This window comes from Babylonia areolata, chromosome 20, assembly GCF_041734735.1.
Source record: "Babylonia areolata isolate BAREFJ2019XMU chromosome 20, ASM4173473v1, whole genome shotgun sequence".
Taxonomy (NCBI): domain Eukaryota; kingdom Metazoa; phylum Mollusca; class Gastropoda; order Neogastropoda; family Buccinidae; genus Babylonia; species Babylonia areolata.
The window spans coordinates 31,015,339-31,032,838 of NC_134895.1; the positions used below are offsets into that span (position 1 = coordinate 31,015,339).

Sequence of the window (17,500 nt, forward strand, 5' to 3'; positions counted from 1 at the left end):
TCGTCCTTCTGAGGGCATGGTGAAAAGAAGCTTAAACTTATCCTTTTACCCCACAAAAGACGCTCTTTCTTTGTCTTTCCCTCTGCCTGTGTCTCTCTGCCTGCCTGACTGCTGGTCTGACTGCCTCTCTCTCTCTCTCTCTCTCTCTCTCTCTCTCTCTCTCTCTGTGCCTCTCTTTCTGGTCTTTCTCTCGTCTCATCCTGACTCCCGTTTGACCCCCAGTATAATGTTGATTTTTGTCCTTTCGGGAGATGTTTTGACATTTATGTCCGTTTCTGTGCTTCCATTTGTGTGTAAATTTTCTGTATATTTGAGTTCGTGGAAGATGAACACGACCCTTGAGCAACAACAACAAAAATCGAACGCACGCACGCACACACACATACACGCACACACACACACACACACACACACACACACACACACACACACACACACACACACACACAGGGTCAAGACATTGACTCCAAGAACTTGCACTGACCACACTGCCCTACGTCCCCAACCCATTTCTCCTCTCCCACCTCCCGCCCATGTCACTGACCATTTTGCCGGTCACTCACTGACCAGTGGCCCGTGAAGGGAGCGGCAATGCCACCGATGTGCACGGGTCAGTGCTTTATCCACAGAGAGCGGACATTGCTGTGGACAGTGCTGGTACCAGAGACGGTCAGCAAGTAGCCCTGCGGGTCATCCTCAGTCCCTTCAGTGTGGTTGGATGAGTTTCGTTCAGGTTGTCGTTATCATAATGATGATAATACTGATAATGATGAGGATGATGATGATGATGATTAGTGGTGGTAGTAGTAGTAGTAGTAGTAGTAGTAGTAGTAGTAGTAGTAGTAAAAGAAACATCAACGATATTACCCTTACACTTCCCTAAAATTAGAATGTTTTCGACCATTACAGCCTTCGCAAAAACAACCTGAAACGCCTCTTATCGGATAAACACCCACCCACGCCCATGCCCTGCTCTCTGCCACCCCCACAACACCCCCTCCCCCCCTCCACCCCGCCTCCCTGATGCCCAACAACTTTTCCAGGCGCTGATTGCTCAATTTACTGTCCGAAACTGATAATTGCCTGCCCACAGGGAGGTCACGTAATATTTGTCCGTCTGCCTTTGGGTTGCGTTCTCATCTCTGGAGTCACTGACGTTTCTATTGTTAGCGACAGAGTTCCATGACAGATCACTGACCATTTCTCAGTGTCAGTTACTGGTTTGTGAAAGGGGCACTACGTCACCACCCATTCACTTGGATCAGCGCCAGAGGGAGGACATGATCGTGGGCAATGTCTCCGGAAGTGGATGTGGTCACCACTGCAAGATGAGGGATGCCAGCCCTGGCATTCTGGCATGGGGCTGGGGCAAAGCGTGGTGGTTGTGCGAAAAAGCGTGAAATTAGGAAACGGCGTGGGTCAACAGAACACGGTTGAGCGGTTTGGGTAAGAGATATTAGTCACGTTGTGCTGTTTTCTTGGGCTTTGCTCTGGGAAGCGTGTGTTTGTCATGCGTAATTATGTTTGTGGCGGGGTCTTTTGTTTGGGGGAAGCAAGCTGTTTATTGAATATACGCCACTGTCAGGTAATCTTATCTGTTGTTTTTTTTTTTTTTTATAACGCTGCGAGTAGGACTGTGTTTTATTTTTGTTTGTTGTTGTTCATTATTATATTTTTACCATTATGGATATTGATTTGATAATCCAATTGTCTTTGGATGCATGAATTGTCCGTAGACAAACACATATTAAACATACACAATGACACTCCAGTCTGAAGACAAATGATTAATTCTTCCGGAAATCGGAGTTCCATTGTGTAATTGTATGGTTTCTATTATGTTTTTGTCTGGACATCCGAAGGTCTTAACACACGTACATGCCAGATATTTCACCAGACACTAAGAATACTTTGAATAATGCCTCTCAGTAAGCAAGAGTCATTGACCCAAGCAACGGCATGTAGGAAATGGTTAAACATTAAAATGTAAACACCAATTAAAGCACATGGAATTAGTGATAAAAAGACAGACGAATAAATGATTACATCATCTTGTACCTTCCCCCATTTTGATAAATATCCCTCCTTTAAAACTATTCCTTTCATACCCCCTGTCCCCTTCACCCACACTGAGAGGGAGGCGTGCGTTACTGAGTCAGATGGACGAATAGACAGACAACAATTTTCCTTTATTCGTTCGCTATTATAATTTGATTAAACTTTACAAATATGATATCCATCCCCACAGAAAAAAGAAAGATAGGAAAAGAGAAAATTGACCTGCGGTTCAAAGGCACTCTGTAAGACAAGCTCAATTATTTAATGTATCACGCCACAATTACTTTGATGATTAATATTTACTGTTCGCGCGAGACGAAAATTGATCTTTTCACGGCGATAATGATATTTTTCAAATGAAGTAAACTAGAAAAAGGCGTCCAAAGAAGCACATCAGGCCTTTATTATTTTACACACAGGATAGAAAGTGGAGATAATGGCGGAAAGGATTTTTTTTTTTTTTTTTTTTTTTTTTTTGTGAGCTGTTGACAAGACACCGTTTCTTAATTTTACATAAGGAGGTTCTCTGTTTCTTTCAAAATTGCTGTCTATGTATTTAAAAAGGAAGAGTGAATAAAAAGGTAGGAGAACAATGGAAGACAGTAAAAAACGTACACACATACGCGCGCGCGCACACACACACGCACACACACACACACACACACACACGCGCGCGCGCGCACGCGCTCTCTTTCTCTCTGTGTGTGTCTCCCTACTCCTCCCTACCCCTCTCTCCTGCTCCCCCCTAACCCCTCCCGCCAACCACCTCGCATACCCCACCACATCCCCCCTCCTCCCGTTTCCCACTCATGTCCATCACCTATTTTCGCAACGACTTTCCTCACGCCTTAACCCCTCACCCCTAACCCCCCGACCCGGGCACAGTCCCGCTCCCCTCCCCTCATTCACCGCTAACTCCCTTCAATCGATCCCGCTAACCGCCAACCTGTGTCCATCTCGGGGCCGGCAGACCATTGGTCACAGGGTCAGAAGATTGGTCTGATGGACGCGATTAGATTTGCCAGCTTGGGAAAAATGGGCTGGTGACAGGAGAGGTTGTTGAGGGTGTGGGATAAAGGGTGTGGTGCAAGGGGTGGGAGAGGGGTGGGGGCTGTTGTGGAGAAAGGGGAGTCTGGCCCAGACGCAGAGTGTGTTGGTCTGGACCTCGTGCCAGAAAGAAAGGGAGGAATGGAGTATGTATAGAGGTGGATAAATGAAGGGCTGATGGGGTTAATATGAATATGTGTGTTTGTATGTATGTAAGTATGTGTGTGTGTGTGTGTGTGTGTGTGTGTGTGTGTGTGTGTGTGACACACACAGAGAGGTACACACACACACACGCACACACACACACACACACACACACACACACACACACACACACACACACACACAGCAAGAAACAGGTGTAGTTAGCCGGTTTACAAACAGACACAAACTAAATCTAAAGTATTACACAAAACTGCACTTTTCAAAAGGAAGCCGACAGGTTCAGAATACTACAAAATAAATGTCTAAAATAAAACCAACAAAAAACAAAACAAACAAAGAAAACAAAGAAACGAACAAACAAACAAAAAACGAAAAAAAGAAACACTTCAGCCATCAAACTGTCGAGAAGGTTTTCACGGTTTTTCGGCACACAGAATTAATGGTCTCATATCTGCGCAGTGAATCACAACAGCTTTCAAAATGCAAGTCTCCAGTGTAAATTATGTCTCTGTCATATTTTGCTGGCGAAGAATTTCACAGCAGCCTGAAAGCTTAAACTTTCACTGGCCCCGCGAGAACCTCCTGCCGGGAACAAAAAACGAATTTATCTCACAAGCAAACAGACACGATGAATTATCTGCTTGTCTTGGCTGTGAACTAGCGTTATATTCTATTTTGTTTTATTTCATTTCCATATCATGTTCTGTCTTTTTACTTTTTTCGTTTCTTTTATCATTATCTAGTACATTTGTTCATTTCACTTCATTTTATCATTATCTAGTACATTTGTTCATTTCACTTCATTTTATCATTATCTAGTACATTTGTTCATTTCACTTCATTTTATCATTATCTAGTACATTTGTTCATTTCACTTCATTTTATCATTATCTAGTACATTTGTTCATTTCACTTCATTTTATCATTATCTGGTACATTTGTTTATTTCACTTCATTTTATCATTATCTAGTACATTTGTTTATTTCACTTCATTTTATCATTATCACATTTTATCATTCTCTAGTACATTTGTTCATTTCACTTCATTTTATCATTATCTAGTACATTTGTTTATTTCACTTCATTTTATCATTATCTAGTACATTTGTTCATTTCATTTTTTGTTTCCTTTTATTTCACTTCATTTTATCATTATTTGATACATTTAATTTAATTTAATTTCTTTTGTCACATGGTTTTACCCCTAAAGTGGAGTGATGGCCTAGAGGTAACGCGTCCGCGTATGAAGCGAGAGAATCTGAGCGCGCTGGTTCGAATCACGGCTCAGCCGCCGATATTTTCTCCCTCTCCACTAGACCTTGAGTGGTGCTCTGGACACTAGTCATTCAGACGAGACGATAAACCGAGGTCCCGTGTGCAGCATGCACTTAGCACACGTAAAAGAACCCACGGCAACAAAAGGGTTGTTCCTGGCAAAATTCTGTAGAAAAATCCACTTCGATAGGAAAAACAAATAAAAACTGCACGCGGGAAAAAATACCAAAAAATTGGGTGGCGCTGTAGTGTGGCGACGCGCTGTCCCCGGGGAGCAGAGAAATCTGTTGTGATAAAAAAAAATACAAATACAAATCTACATTTTGCCCGCCATCAGATACTAATGATGTGTTGGAGATACACACACACTTGCTGTACTGCTCAGTGGAGGAAAATGCCTGAGTGCCTTAGAGTTTAAACTGCATTATTGAAATGTTTGACTTTGTGGTCTCACAGCTTAGAAAAAAAAATTAAACAAACTGAAAATACCGATGTGCGTGAACAAATTAAATCTTGCTGTAACCTACCGAAACTATCATCGAATGTGTATTCATCCATCACATCTAAGCGAACGTCGCGATTTATGATTAACCCCCCAATAAAAACAACATCACACAAGATATATAGTAGGCTATTGCAAGTAATTCAACCCATATCAGGCAATTTGGGTACTTGGCTCGCACGTAAACAAAATGAGAACATGTACTAACCGTGTTTCGGCTGTTCGTGTGTCTATCTATGCACATGCATGCATGCGCGCGTGTATGTGTGTGTGTGTTTGTGTGTGTGTGTGTGTGTGTGTGTGTGTGTGTGTGTGTGTGTGCGTGCGTGCGCGCGCGCGCGCGTGTGTGTGTGTGTGTGTGTGTAAATCAGTGCTGACAGAACTTTGGAGGAAACTTTTACATCCCAGCACACAACTTTCGGTTCGGTAATTCTGGTCATGAGCAAGTGCAAAACTGATATTTTTCCGGTGGAAGTTGATACTACCTGATCATGTAAAATATTCGAATTAGTTTGTTCTGCCGGTCTGAACTCTGATTAACTGTGATTTCTTGGAATCTGTTTGATCTCCTGAACATCAGTTTGAACTCGAACCCCTGGACACTCGCTTCCAAGTCGGAATCATAACCACAAGGCCACCGCTCCACATTCCTGTCAGCGTTTGTGGTTGTGTGACACGTTGACCACGGGCCTACCCCCGAAAACGGAGTATGGCTGCCTACATGGCGGGGGGGAAAAAACGGTCGTACACGTAAAAGCCCACTCGTGTACATACAAGTGAACGTGGGAGTTGCAGCCCACGAACGCAGAAGGAGAAGCCCACGGACCGGTTTGTTGCTGTTGTTGTTTCAGCCGACGCTGGACGTGGCTCAGCGGACAGAGTTGGTTCAGGAGTGTTGTGGAAAAAACAACAACAACAACAAAACCACAGGAGCTTTGTAGGATGGATCATGAGCAGTTCCAACAAGGCGGTGCAGAATAAATTGGGGTGTCTCTCACCACAAAGGCGGCACCTTCAGCTCCCGTGTCTGGCACCAGGGGAAAATGAAGGTGGGGGGAAGAACAGCAATGGGGAGGGGGGCACTGTGCGGGCGTGGTCATTGTTCACCATATTTGTCGGGAGAAAACAGATTGTGATGGGTGAGCGATACAGGGACAGAAGGGATATATTCACTGGGAAACGTAACAAAGGCGTTTTGTTGGTCACGTAGAAAGTGCGAAGAGCGCGAGGCAGTACACTTCTGCACGTGCGCGCCCGAGAACGCTCCCCTCTCCCCCACAAGCACGCACGCACACACACAGAAACACACACACACACACACACACACACACACACACACACACACACACACACACAAAGTGAAAAAAAAAAACCCTAAAAGTTGAGGAGACGGTTTGTTTCTGGAGTTTCGGGGTGGGATGTAAAATGTACTTCTAGGTTCTACTTGAATGTTGCCCAACTTATAGATGCCGGAGTATGTGTATTTATGTAACATTGTAAGTGTATGTAGGTGACAGAGATGTAAGCGTGTGTATGCGTGCGTGCGTGTGTGTATGTATGTGTGTGTATGTGGGGGGCCCGGGGGGGGGGGGGGGGCCTTGGGGGTTCGGGGAGGGGGGGGGGGTCTGAGGGTTTAGATTAATCAACTTACTTTTGCCCTTATCCGTGTTAGACAGCCTGATGAAGCCCGAGTACTGGGCGAAAGCTTGATGGAAAAATCAAACTCCGTTTACATACATGAATACATGTTCCGCGTGTGTTGTGTATGTCCAACAGACAACATAGAGATTGAGGGTGGGGGTGAGGGGTGGGGGGGTGGGGGGGAGACAGAGACAGGCAGGCAGACAAACAGACACAGATTAAAAAAAAAATAATAAAAGAGGTAGAGAAGGAAACAGAGAGAAGCCCATTAGATTTCACATTGACTGATTATCACATTTACACAGAAAACGCAAATGGAAAAAACAAGAACAGAAAAAACAACCCGATCTATTTTTTACTGTGAAAAATGTGTCACAACAAGAACAGTCAAACAGGATTTCCTCCCCATACAAGACAAAAAAGAAAAAAAAGGAAGTCTTCCCCCCTCCCCCCTCCCCTATCCTTTGGAAAGAAATCACTTCAGCCTTAAGCTTGACAGAGAAGATTGGAAAAATGGGTTCCCTTTCCGATCGAAGTCTCTACAGAATGGAAGAACAGAAAGCTTGTCCTCCGTTGCCTGGTCTTTGACAATATCAGAACAACTATCGACAAAACCTGTCAGTGGGTGTGAGTGGGTGGGCGGGCGCTTGCGTGCAGGCGTGTGTGTGTGTGTGTGTGTGTGTGTGTGTGTGTGTGTGCGCGCGCGTAAGCGCGTCCTCTGAGTGTGTGTGTGTGTGTGTGTGTGTGTGTGTGTGTGTGTGTTAGCGCGTCCTCTGTGTGTGTGTGTGAGTGTGTGTGTGTGTGTGTGTGTGTGTGTGTGTGTGTGTGTGTGTAAGCGCGTCCTCTGTGTGTGTGTACGTAAGCGCGTCCTCTGTGTGTGTGTGTGTGTGTGTGTGTGTGTGTGTGTGTGTGTGTGTGTGTTTTATTGATAGGTTTTGCATGTCTTGGAAGCCTTTTCCCTTCATACACCGTGCTGAAGTTGTGTCTGTGTTCATGGAAAACCCGTGGACATTTTCTCATTTCAGTAACTCTTGCAAAAAATAGATTTGTCTATTATTTATATGAAGAGCTTGTCTGCGAACTGCGAAATTATGTATTTACTTATTCTGGGTTTTATAATCCCTTCTAAGATATCCTTTGCTGGTGTTTGTTGATCTGAAACAGGTATGCTAAATAAAGGAATGACAGCATCCTTGTCCACAACCTTGTGCCGAAAGAAATCGTTACAAAAATTGGCTGCTAACAACTGCATGTTATATGTTTCTGTAGGCTGTTACACACACACACGTGCGCGCGCACGCACACAAGCACGAAAGCACGCAAGCACGCACGCAGGCACATACACACAATCCTTCTCTCTCTCTCTCTCTATATATATATATATATATCATAATAATTATATATATATATATATGTGTGTGTGTGTGTGTGTGTGTGTGTCTCCGCCTTCTCATGCCGGTTCACTCACACAGACTCACATTTCCCCCCTTTCCCTCCAAACACCAACAGAGCTCAGAAAACTGTAAACGTCATTTCTATTAAAAACAAAAAAATATTTCTTTCTAATCTGAAGTAAATAAGGAAAACATATATATGGGTCTCTCGCTATCTTTTTTCTCTCTTTGTCTTTTTCTGCCACGCTCTCTTTGTTTCCCGATGAATATCTTCAACTGTTTTCTTGAAATCTTTTTATGGATCTCTTTCATTCTGCTCCTTTCTCTTTCCCTCTCCCTCCCTCCCTTGCTCTCTCTCTCTCTCTCTCTCTTTCCTCCCTTCTCTCTTATTCTGTTTCTGTCTTTGTTTCTCTGCACTCTTTCTCTCACTGTATCCTCTTCTGTTTCTTTATATCTATCTCTGCCTCTCACTATCTCACTTGGTCTATCTCTTGCTGACTCTCACACATACACACACCCCCATCTCTCTCCATGAAACTCCAGTCTTTTTCTGACCCTCCTGCCCGCACTGCCTCTCTCGCTCCGTTCCCCTTGGTCTCTTCTTCTCTCCCCCTCCCCCACCACCCTCCGCCGCACCCTCACCCCCAATCTCCCACCGCCACAGCTTGGAAGGATAGCATCAACATGACAACAGGCCATTGCTGTCATTGCAGCCTCCTCATCTGTGGAAGGATAGCATCAACATGACAACAGGCCATTGCTTTCATTGAGCCTCCTCATATATGGAAGGAATAGCATCAACATGACAACAGGCCATTGCTTTCATTGAGCCTCCTCATATATGGAAGGAATAGCATCAACCTGACAACAGGCCATTGCTTTCATTGCAGCCTCCTCATATATGGAAGGATAGCATCAACATGACAACAGGCCATTGCTGTAATTGCAGCCTCCTCATATATGGAAGGATAGCATCAACCTGACAACAGGCCATTGCTGTCATTGCAGCCTCCTCATCTGTGGAAGGATAGCATCAACATGACAACAGGCCATTGCTGTCATTGCAGCCTCCTCATCTGTGGAAGGATAGCATCAACATGACAACAGGCCATTGCTGTCATTGCAGCCTCCTCATATATGGAAGGATAGCATCAACATGACAACAGGCCATTGCTGTCATTGCAGCCTCCTCATATATGCTCACTCTCTCGGTTCAGACTCACTCTAAGATCCATACCCAAGATCCAGACTCTGACATGAACACAGATTCGTGTAACTGTTGTCATGGAATAATCAAAAAGTGTTTGTGGAAAGAACATTGATAATTTGTGGTAGGAAAGCAAAGAATGAACGAGAACTTCCTGTGAAGTATACCAGGGACATATTGCAACTGTCTCTAATACAATACGCACTAGTCTGTTGCCGGGAATAAGGCGCGAGGAGTCCTGATAGAGAACGGTCTCAGATGACCTCCCCCCTCCCCCACACCCCCTTGAAGGAAATCTGTCAGCACAGAGACGTCTGGAGGGAAACGGTAGCTCCAAGGGGAGAGAACAATGGAACAGCGTGTGACTGTTTACAGTGAACAAATCCACAAGGCTGGATGAGGGGCGAGGGACTGTGAGCAGCATGGCTTGATGTGACGTGAGGCGCACTGTGCACTGTTTCCCTTCAGATATGGCGTGTAACTGAGCGTTGACTGTTGTCCTCCGACCCTTATTCCTCCACGTAAAATCGGTGAATGTATGAGCGAGCGAGAGGATAGAAAAAAAGACTCAAGGCCCCAAAACATTATTCCTACTTAACGAATGGGATATTGGGCAGTGCCTTGTCTTCCAAATGTGCTTTCAGCAGAAGCAGCAATACCAACAGAAAAAAAAGAAAGTGAGAAAGACTGAGGGAGGGAGAACAAGAACAAAAACAAGAACAAAACTTTAATCTCCAGGCCTCCGGCCCCTAGAAAGAGGTCAAAAGTACACAATATGGTGATCACTCAGCCACAACAAAATATAAAATACGTACTAACTTAACCTGTAGAACAAAAGTGCTTTTCGTGCATAGTAAATTAATTCTAACTTTCATCATTGTTGTCACAGAATTCCTGTCGTATCTTCAGGGCATTAAATATATAAATGCATAGTTTACGAATACTGTAAACAGAACCATTCTTCATCAAGTGAACATACGATTGACCTTCAGAGTTCAGATGTTTTTGCCGCATGTTATTGTAAAGGACACAATTGTTTATAAAATGGTTTTCATCTTCGAGTACATTACAACGTTTTCATGCGTAATTTGAATTACATTTGAATGTTCTTCTAAAAAATGATCCATTTATTGGGAGCAAACCAAGCCGTAATTTTACCAAACAGTCCCTAAAACACTTTTTATCCACATATTCAAAATATTGCTCACACTGAAAACCAGTTTTAAACAGTCTGTAGTTATGATATATATCTTTAGACATTACTGACTCGTCCCACTCCTGCATAAATATATCTTTCATTCTTTGCTTAAATAATGACAAAAATGTTTGCTCACAACCAACGCCTTGTTGCAACCAGACATATCCAAACCCAAGTCTAAATAAAGTATTTTTTACTAAAGACACCCAGCATTTTTTTCCCCTTTCGTCTAAGTTAAACAACATCAAATATGCCTGTCTGGGTAATCGATGCACATTCATATTCAGCCACCTTAACCAGTACTTGATACACCTTGTTGCAATATTTATATACAGTGGATAACGTCCTAATTCGCCGCATGCAAACTTGTTTGGTACTCTGTTATGTTCAAAAAACGTTTACATGCAAAAGGAATGAACTTTCTCAATATTATCAAGTCTGTTAAGACCCCACATCTCAGAAGCGAACAAAAGAATGGGTTGTACCTGAGCATCGAATATTTTGAAAAAACATCCTTTGGAAATATCATTCAGCTTCGTTATATATTTTATACAGTCAATGCATGCATGTTTGCCTTTTGCTGCTAAAATCCCTACTCCTTTGTTAATACTCATTTTTGTGGGAGAGAGAGAGAGAGAGAGAGAGAGAGGGGGGGGGGGGGGGAGGGGGACGCCGGGCTCTGCACTCTGACAGATGAGGTACTTTTTAATGGACAAGCTGCACTGGATCGGACACGTCTCCAGAACAGAAGACCACCGCCTTGCCAAGGTTGTTCCGAACGAGGAACTGTCATCTGGTCACAGCAACAGAGGAGCACACAGGAAGCGGTTCAACTACACACTGAAGCCTCTCACAACCAGTGACATCACCCCCCCCAGTGGACCACCCTGACAGAAGTGTCTGGCGCCACACCATCCACCATGCCGCCAGCTCCTTTGAAGCAAGCCGTCGTGCCAGTGTGTGTGTGTGTGGGAGGAGGGGGTAGGGGTGGGAAACAAAGCGAAAAAACATGGGGCAAACAAAACCCACTACAGACGATCCTGCAGCGACTATGGAAGAAGTTATCGATCTCGAGTTGGACTCGTCAGCCTTAAGTGTGCCTGGGATCGAAAAGAACTCAGCTGAAGTGATCCCCAGCAACAAGGCCATGGTCATTTCAGTGGTAGAAATTGTAGTACACCCCCCCCATGACCCAATCCAGAAGAGAAACATTCGAAGTGCACTGACGACTAGGAGGATGAAGGTTCGACCCCCATCAGATCTCTCTCCCTCTCTCTCTCTCTCTCTCTCTCTATATATATATATGTATATATATATACATATACATATACAGAGAGAGAAAGAGAGAGAGAGATGGTGATTTTCTTTGAACCGGGGCCGACTCATGTCCAAATGAATACATTCTATATCACTATTTCATCCAAAGAAATACAATTCTGCCCTTGTTCCGCGGAATTTAATACCGTGCTCTCTGGTTTCGATCACCATCTAATTCCGTGCTAGTTGTGAGTAGCCTACATGTGAGCAAATTCAAAGGGACTGACGCTGGAGGTGGTGGATTTTTATCCAGTGGGAACGCTCGCTCAGTATAGCTCTACAACAAAACTATTATCGCGTCGGCAGGAGACTTAGCATGTGGTGTCCTGCATATGTTGATTCAGAACAGGCACCATTGACCAGCACAGCAGTGAATCAGCGGCAGTACCGGGTCTTCTTTTTTTAGTGTGACCTCATGGCGGCCGAACATGGAGAGCTCCCTGCGGACAACAGGACACTGGAACACTGGCGGGAAGAGCCTGGAGTTGGAGTTAAAATGGGAACGTAAATAATAAAAGAATCACAATACAGATGTACAGAAAATAACTCATTTTCAAAAAAACATTGGTAGCGATGTTCTGCCTGCCATCTGTCCTCATCTCTCTCCCCATCTCTTCCCATTCTCTGTACCTGCCTCTGTCTGTCTGTCTGTCTGTCTGTTTACTCTCCCTCCCTCTCCCTCCCTCCCTCTTTCTCTCTCTCTTTCTTTCCAGACTGCTCACAGCGGATGTAAGCATAAGGTGGGGGATCTCTCACGACCACAGAGGAGCTGACAGGAACAATCCGAGTCTGAAGCTGACAGATGCAATTGAAAGGAAGTGAGGGGTGGGTGAGAGAGCAGCGCGGGGGTGACCTGTGGTACAGATACCTTTCACTGCTGTTTGCCACGGACAGACGAGCCTGGATGAGGAGGCGCTGGGAGTCTGGAAATGGTTTCTGTTGAGGGATGGCTCATGACAAAAAACAACTTTCCTGTTGGCTTGAATGGACAGAATGCATACATATTCATACGTGTAGGCAACCCCCCCCCCCACCACCACACACACACAGAGGCACAGGTACACACACACACACACACACACACACACACATATATATATATATATATGTATGTATACATAAACATACACACACTCACGCGCACGTACGGTCACACTCGTCTTATTTCAAATATGTGAGAAGACGTTTACACGTATGTAAAGATACAGAAAATTTTTGACCCTTTACAAAGAAAGAAATGAGGCAAACCCATTGAAAACAACAAATGAACGAGGAAAAAGTCTCAGCCAAAACGACACCACAATTTTCCAGTCGACAATATTGGCTACGAAAAAAATGACACCCTCATGACTTAAAGAAGTTCCATAACATTATGAATTGTGTATTATTTCCTTTTTCCTTTCGATTTTCGTTTTCATACCAGGAGATTTGGTGGGGCTGGATGGTGGCGATTAGAAATATTGGTGGAACACATTCCGATACAAGTGTATTGATTTGTCGGTTTTAGGGTGGCTCTTAAGGATATTTAAGGAACCAAAAGAGCGTGCCGAAATTGAGTTTCAGTTCGTGAAAGGCGATACGAATTTTTGATTTTCATGATGTTGGTGGCATATACAATTTTGTCAATAAAATGTACTTGAATCAGCTGTTCGTGGCATTAACTGTCATTTTTGTGTGATATGTTTTGAGAGAGATCAGTGATAGATAGATACATAGATAAATAGATTCTTTCTCCTTTTCTTTCTAATTTCTTTTCTCACTTTCACCTCTCTTACTTTTGTTCTGAGACGTACTCAAGTCTGTATTTTCCTTTTTCTTAAACTTCACACACACACACACACACACACACACACACACACATATATATATATATATATATATAATCCTATGAGGGTGTCAATCAACAGTGAAGACTATCCAGCCGAAGAACGTGTTGAATGAAACCAAGATTGTGTGTTTGCTTTCAGGTACTTTGTCATTGCACACCCACTGATGTCCAAGTCGCTGTGCACCACACGCAAGGCCAAGATCGCTCTGGTCCTCACGTGGATCGCTGCTTTCGTCCTGTCCACTCCGGCTTTCGTGGTCATGGTGAGTGTGTGGACTTGTCCCTGGTGACTTTGGTCAGCAGGTCCATTTGGATCAATGAATGATGGATGATATGGAAACTTACAAAGCGCCAATCCTCGGTCGGAGACCAAGCTCTAAGCGTTTTTTTTACAAACACGCACGGGGTCATTTGCACAACAGGCTGCCTACCAGGGTAGACCCGACTGACCGCTGCCATTGGGCGCTCATCGTTCGTTTCCTGTGTCATTCTGGTTATGTCCTTGGTTTCATAACTCATGGAACGCTGACATTGATTACAGGATTGCATATTTGATCTGTGTGCGTATACACAAGCAGATCTGTACATATTCTTGACCTGTGAGATTGAAAAAAATCTCCACTCTTTTCCCACCAGTCGGCGTTACCGAGAATCGAACCCGGGATCCTCAGATTTTAAGTCAAACGCTTTAACCACTCGGCTGTTGCGCCTGTCACCTGCTACTTATCATAATGCAGGTTGACGCTCACACCTCCATGGCAGGGAGCTCGTGGCGTTTACAATAAAAACACATTGTACATACATAAAATACATAAAATACATACTAGCTTCTGCACACACACACACACACACACACACAACACACCAGAAGTTCAAGAACCACATAAAGTAAGATGGAAGGCAGAACGGAAGATGTGTGATGTCAGGAGAGTTTTTTTCCCCGTGAACTGTGTTCAGTCGGGACGGGCAGGGCTGGCTTTGGGCATGCTTTATTTCGCTGTGTTGTGACGCTGTTCTGAAATCGCCACGTGTCGCTGCTTTTGGTCTGTCCTCTCCGGCTTTATGGTCATGGTGAGTGTGTGAACAGTCCGTGTTGGGGTGATTTGATTCAGCGATTCGATTTGAGTTGAGAGAGGGTGGGATGGGTTGGCTCTGTGTACTAAAGTTGAGGTATTTCTCTTGTTGCCCAACACTGTCATGACTATGTCACGTGTGGCTCGGGCCGGAGGACGTAAAACGACACTAACCGTAATCGTTGTCTCCGTTACGGATTTTGTGGTCATAATGAGAAAGTTAACAACCCGCGCTGGATAAATTGTTTGGACTGCGTTTTGGGCTGAGTTGTGTTGGGCTGTAACGGAAGTAGATTGTGTTGTGTTTAGTCGGGTTGTGTGTTGTGTTTTTTGTGTTGTGCTGACCTGGATCGGGTTGAAGTGGGTTATGTTGCCTTTGGTTTGATTGGAAGGGTTGTGTGTTGGGTTATGTTGGATTTTGGTTGTTGTTGCTGCTGCCCTGTCGTCTGCACCGTTTCAGTGGCATTACTCCCACGCCGTTCATTCCGAGTCCCCCATACACGGCTACACCCGGGTTCATTTGTCGCAGCCCCAGTGCCGGCAGTCCACAGGGAACATTCGATGTTAGGTCGCCAGGAGGCCATACACTAGAGGAGACCCTGCACTGCTGCTGAGTCACTTCGATGGTGTTTGGTGGTACCTGTGCTTCGGACATCACCTACTAAGCCCCCTACTGACTACAATAATGGCTTTGTCACGGAGCCAGACTGAGTGGGCGTCTACCCCAGAGTGGAGACCGACACCACGCGGTTGGATTGTGTTGTGTTGAATTGCACTGGACTGGGTTGTGTTGCATTTAGTTGGGTCAGGTTGTGGGCAATGTCCACATTTCTTCCCCTGTGTTCTTTCAGTTTAGTTTTGTTCAGAAGACGGCAACACTGTAAATTTGTTTAAATAACATTGTATTATTTACTCTACATTTATTCCCCTCTCGAATGACATAAAGAAGGCCAGTCAAAGAGTGGAGGAGAAGAAATGTAGAGAATATATCACCATGTTATTAACTAGTTTACAACTTTTTCCGTCTTACAAAGGGAAAAGTACAGGGGGAGAAATGTGGATATTGGCGTTTAGTCCAGTTGGTTTGGGATGGTTTGTGGACGAGTGGAGTGGTATGGTTTTGGGACTAGTGGAGTGGAGTGGGATGGTTAGGGGACGAGTGGAGTGGGATGGTTAGGGGACGAGTGGAGTGGGATGGTTAGGGGACGAGTGGAGTGGGATGGTTAGGGGACGAGTGGAGTGGAGTGGGATGGTTAGGGGACGAGTGGAGTGGGATGGTTAGGGGACGAGTGGAGTGGGATGGTTAGGGGACGAGTGGAGTGGAGTGGGATGGTTAGGGGACTAGTGGAGTGGAGTGGGATGGTTAGGGGACGAGTGGAGTGGGATGGTTAGGGGACGAGTGGAGTGGGATGGTTAGGGGACGAGTGGAGTGGAGTGGGATGGTTAGGGGACTAATGGAGTGAGATGGTTAGGGGACGAGTGGAGTGGGATGGTTAGGGGACTAGTGGAGTGGAGTGGGATGGTTAGGGGACTAATGGAGTGGGATGGTTAGGGGACTAGTGGAGTGGAGTGGGATGGTTAGGGGACTAGTGGAGTGGAGTGGGATGGTTAGGGGACTAGTGGAGTGGGATGGTTAGGGGACTAATGGAGTGGGATGGTTAGGGGACTAGTGGAGTGGAGTGGGATGGTTAGGGGACGAGTGGAGTGGGATGGTTAGGGGACGAGTGGAGTGGAGTGGGGTGGTTAGGGGACGAGTAGAGTGGGGTGGTTAGGGGACGAGTAGAGTGGGGTGGTTAGGGGACGAGTGGAGTGGGATGGTTAGGGGACGAGTGGAGTGGGATGGTTAGGGGACGAGTGGAGTGGGATGGTTAGGGGACTAGTGGAGTGGAGTGGGATGGTTAGGGGACGAGTGGAGTGGGATGGTTAGGGGACTAGTGGAGTGGAGTGGGATGGTTAGGGGACGAGTGGAGTGGGATGGTTAGGGGACTAGTGGAGTGGAGTGGGGTGGTTAGGGGACGAGTAGAGTGGGGTGGTTAGGGGACGAGTAGAGTGGGTTCGAACTGGTCAGGTATCTCCCTTTCTTTGTTCCAATCCTTATGTCTTTCGTATGTCATGCTTTCTTTTTTTGCTCTCGTTTTCTTCGTTCCATATGAAAAAAATCTACCAGTATGTGCCTTTATCGCTCTCTTTCCTCCTTTCGGTCGCTTGTGTGATTGTTTACTTTCTTCGATCCATTCCGCTGTACTTTCTAGTTATCAATCTCAAAGAAAGTGACAGCCCAGCTCGTTGTTCACGTCTGAAGATACACACTGTGTTGTTGAATGTTATTTCTAAAAGAAAGAAAAATGAAAAGACAAAGAAAGATTCACACACAGACACACCAAACTCACAAAAAATAGATCGATGAAATAATGCTACAGATGCCAGTGCTTAAAAACATAATAGTTTGTATAATATCATTTAATGAGAGAGGCAGACAAACAAGTGTAGACAGACATTTAATGCAATTTTATTTGTCCAGAGCACGAACAATTACCTTAATTGGCTAGATATGCTAAGGCCACCGTAATTTTGTTCCTCCAAATAACCTCAACCCTGAATGTAAAAAAAAAGAAGAGAAAAATGTTGCCCATGACTCCAGCGGATCAAAAAGATACGATACATTTATAAAATTTCTTCCGTTCCAGCCAAAGTTGTTAAAAATAAAGTATACCTTAGAGCAGTTTCTGCATAATTGTTCGCTTCAGCTTTGTTAAATTCCATCCAGAAATTGAACGAAAATGAACATCATCAT

At 44.7% G+C, this 17,500-nt stretch overlaps 1 protein-coding gene across 1 annotated transcript in view; it reads left to right on the top strand.

The window, feature by feature from the left end:
- The window catches only part of LOC143294583 (allatostatin-A receptor-like), a 171,242-nt gene that overhangs the window by 71,421 nt on the left and 82,321 nt on the right, over positions 1-17,500 (top strand). The window contains exon 2 of the mRNA XM_076605958.1: positions 13,773-13,896. Within this exon, the coding sequence (XP_076462073.1) occupies positions 13,773-13,896 (124 nt within the window). The remainder of the gene's footprint in view (positions 1-13,772; positions 13,897-17,500) is intronic.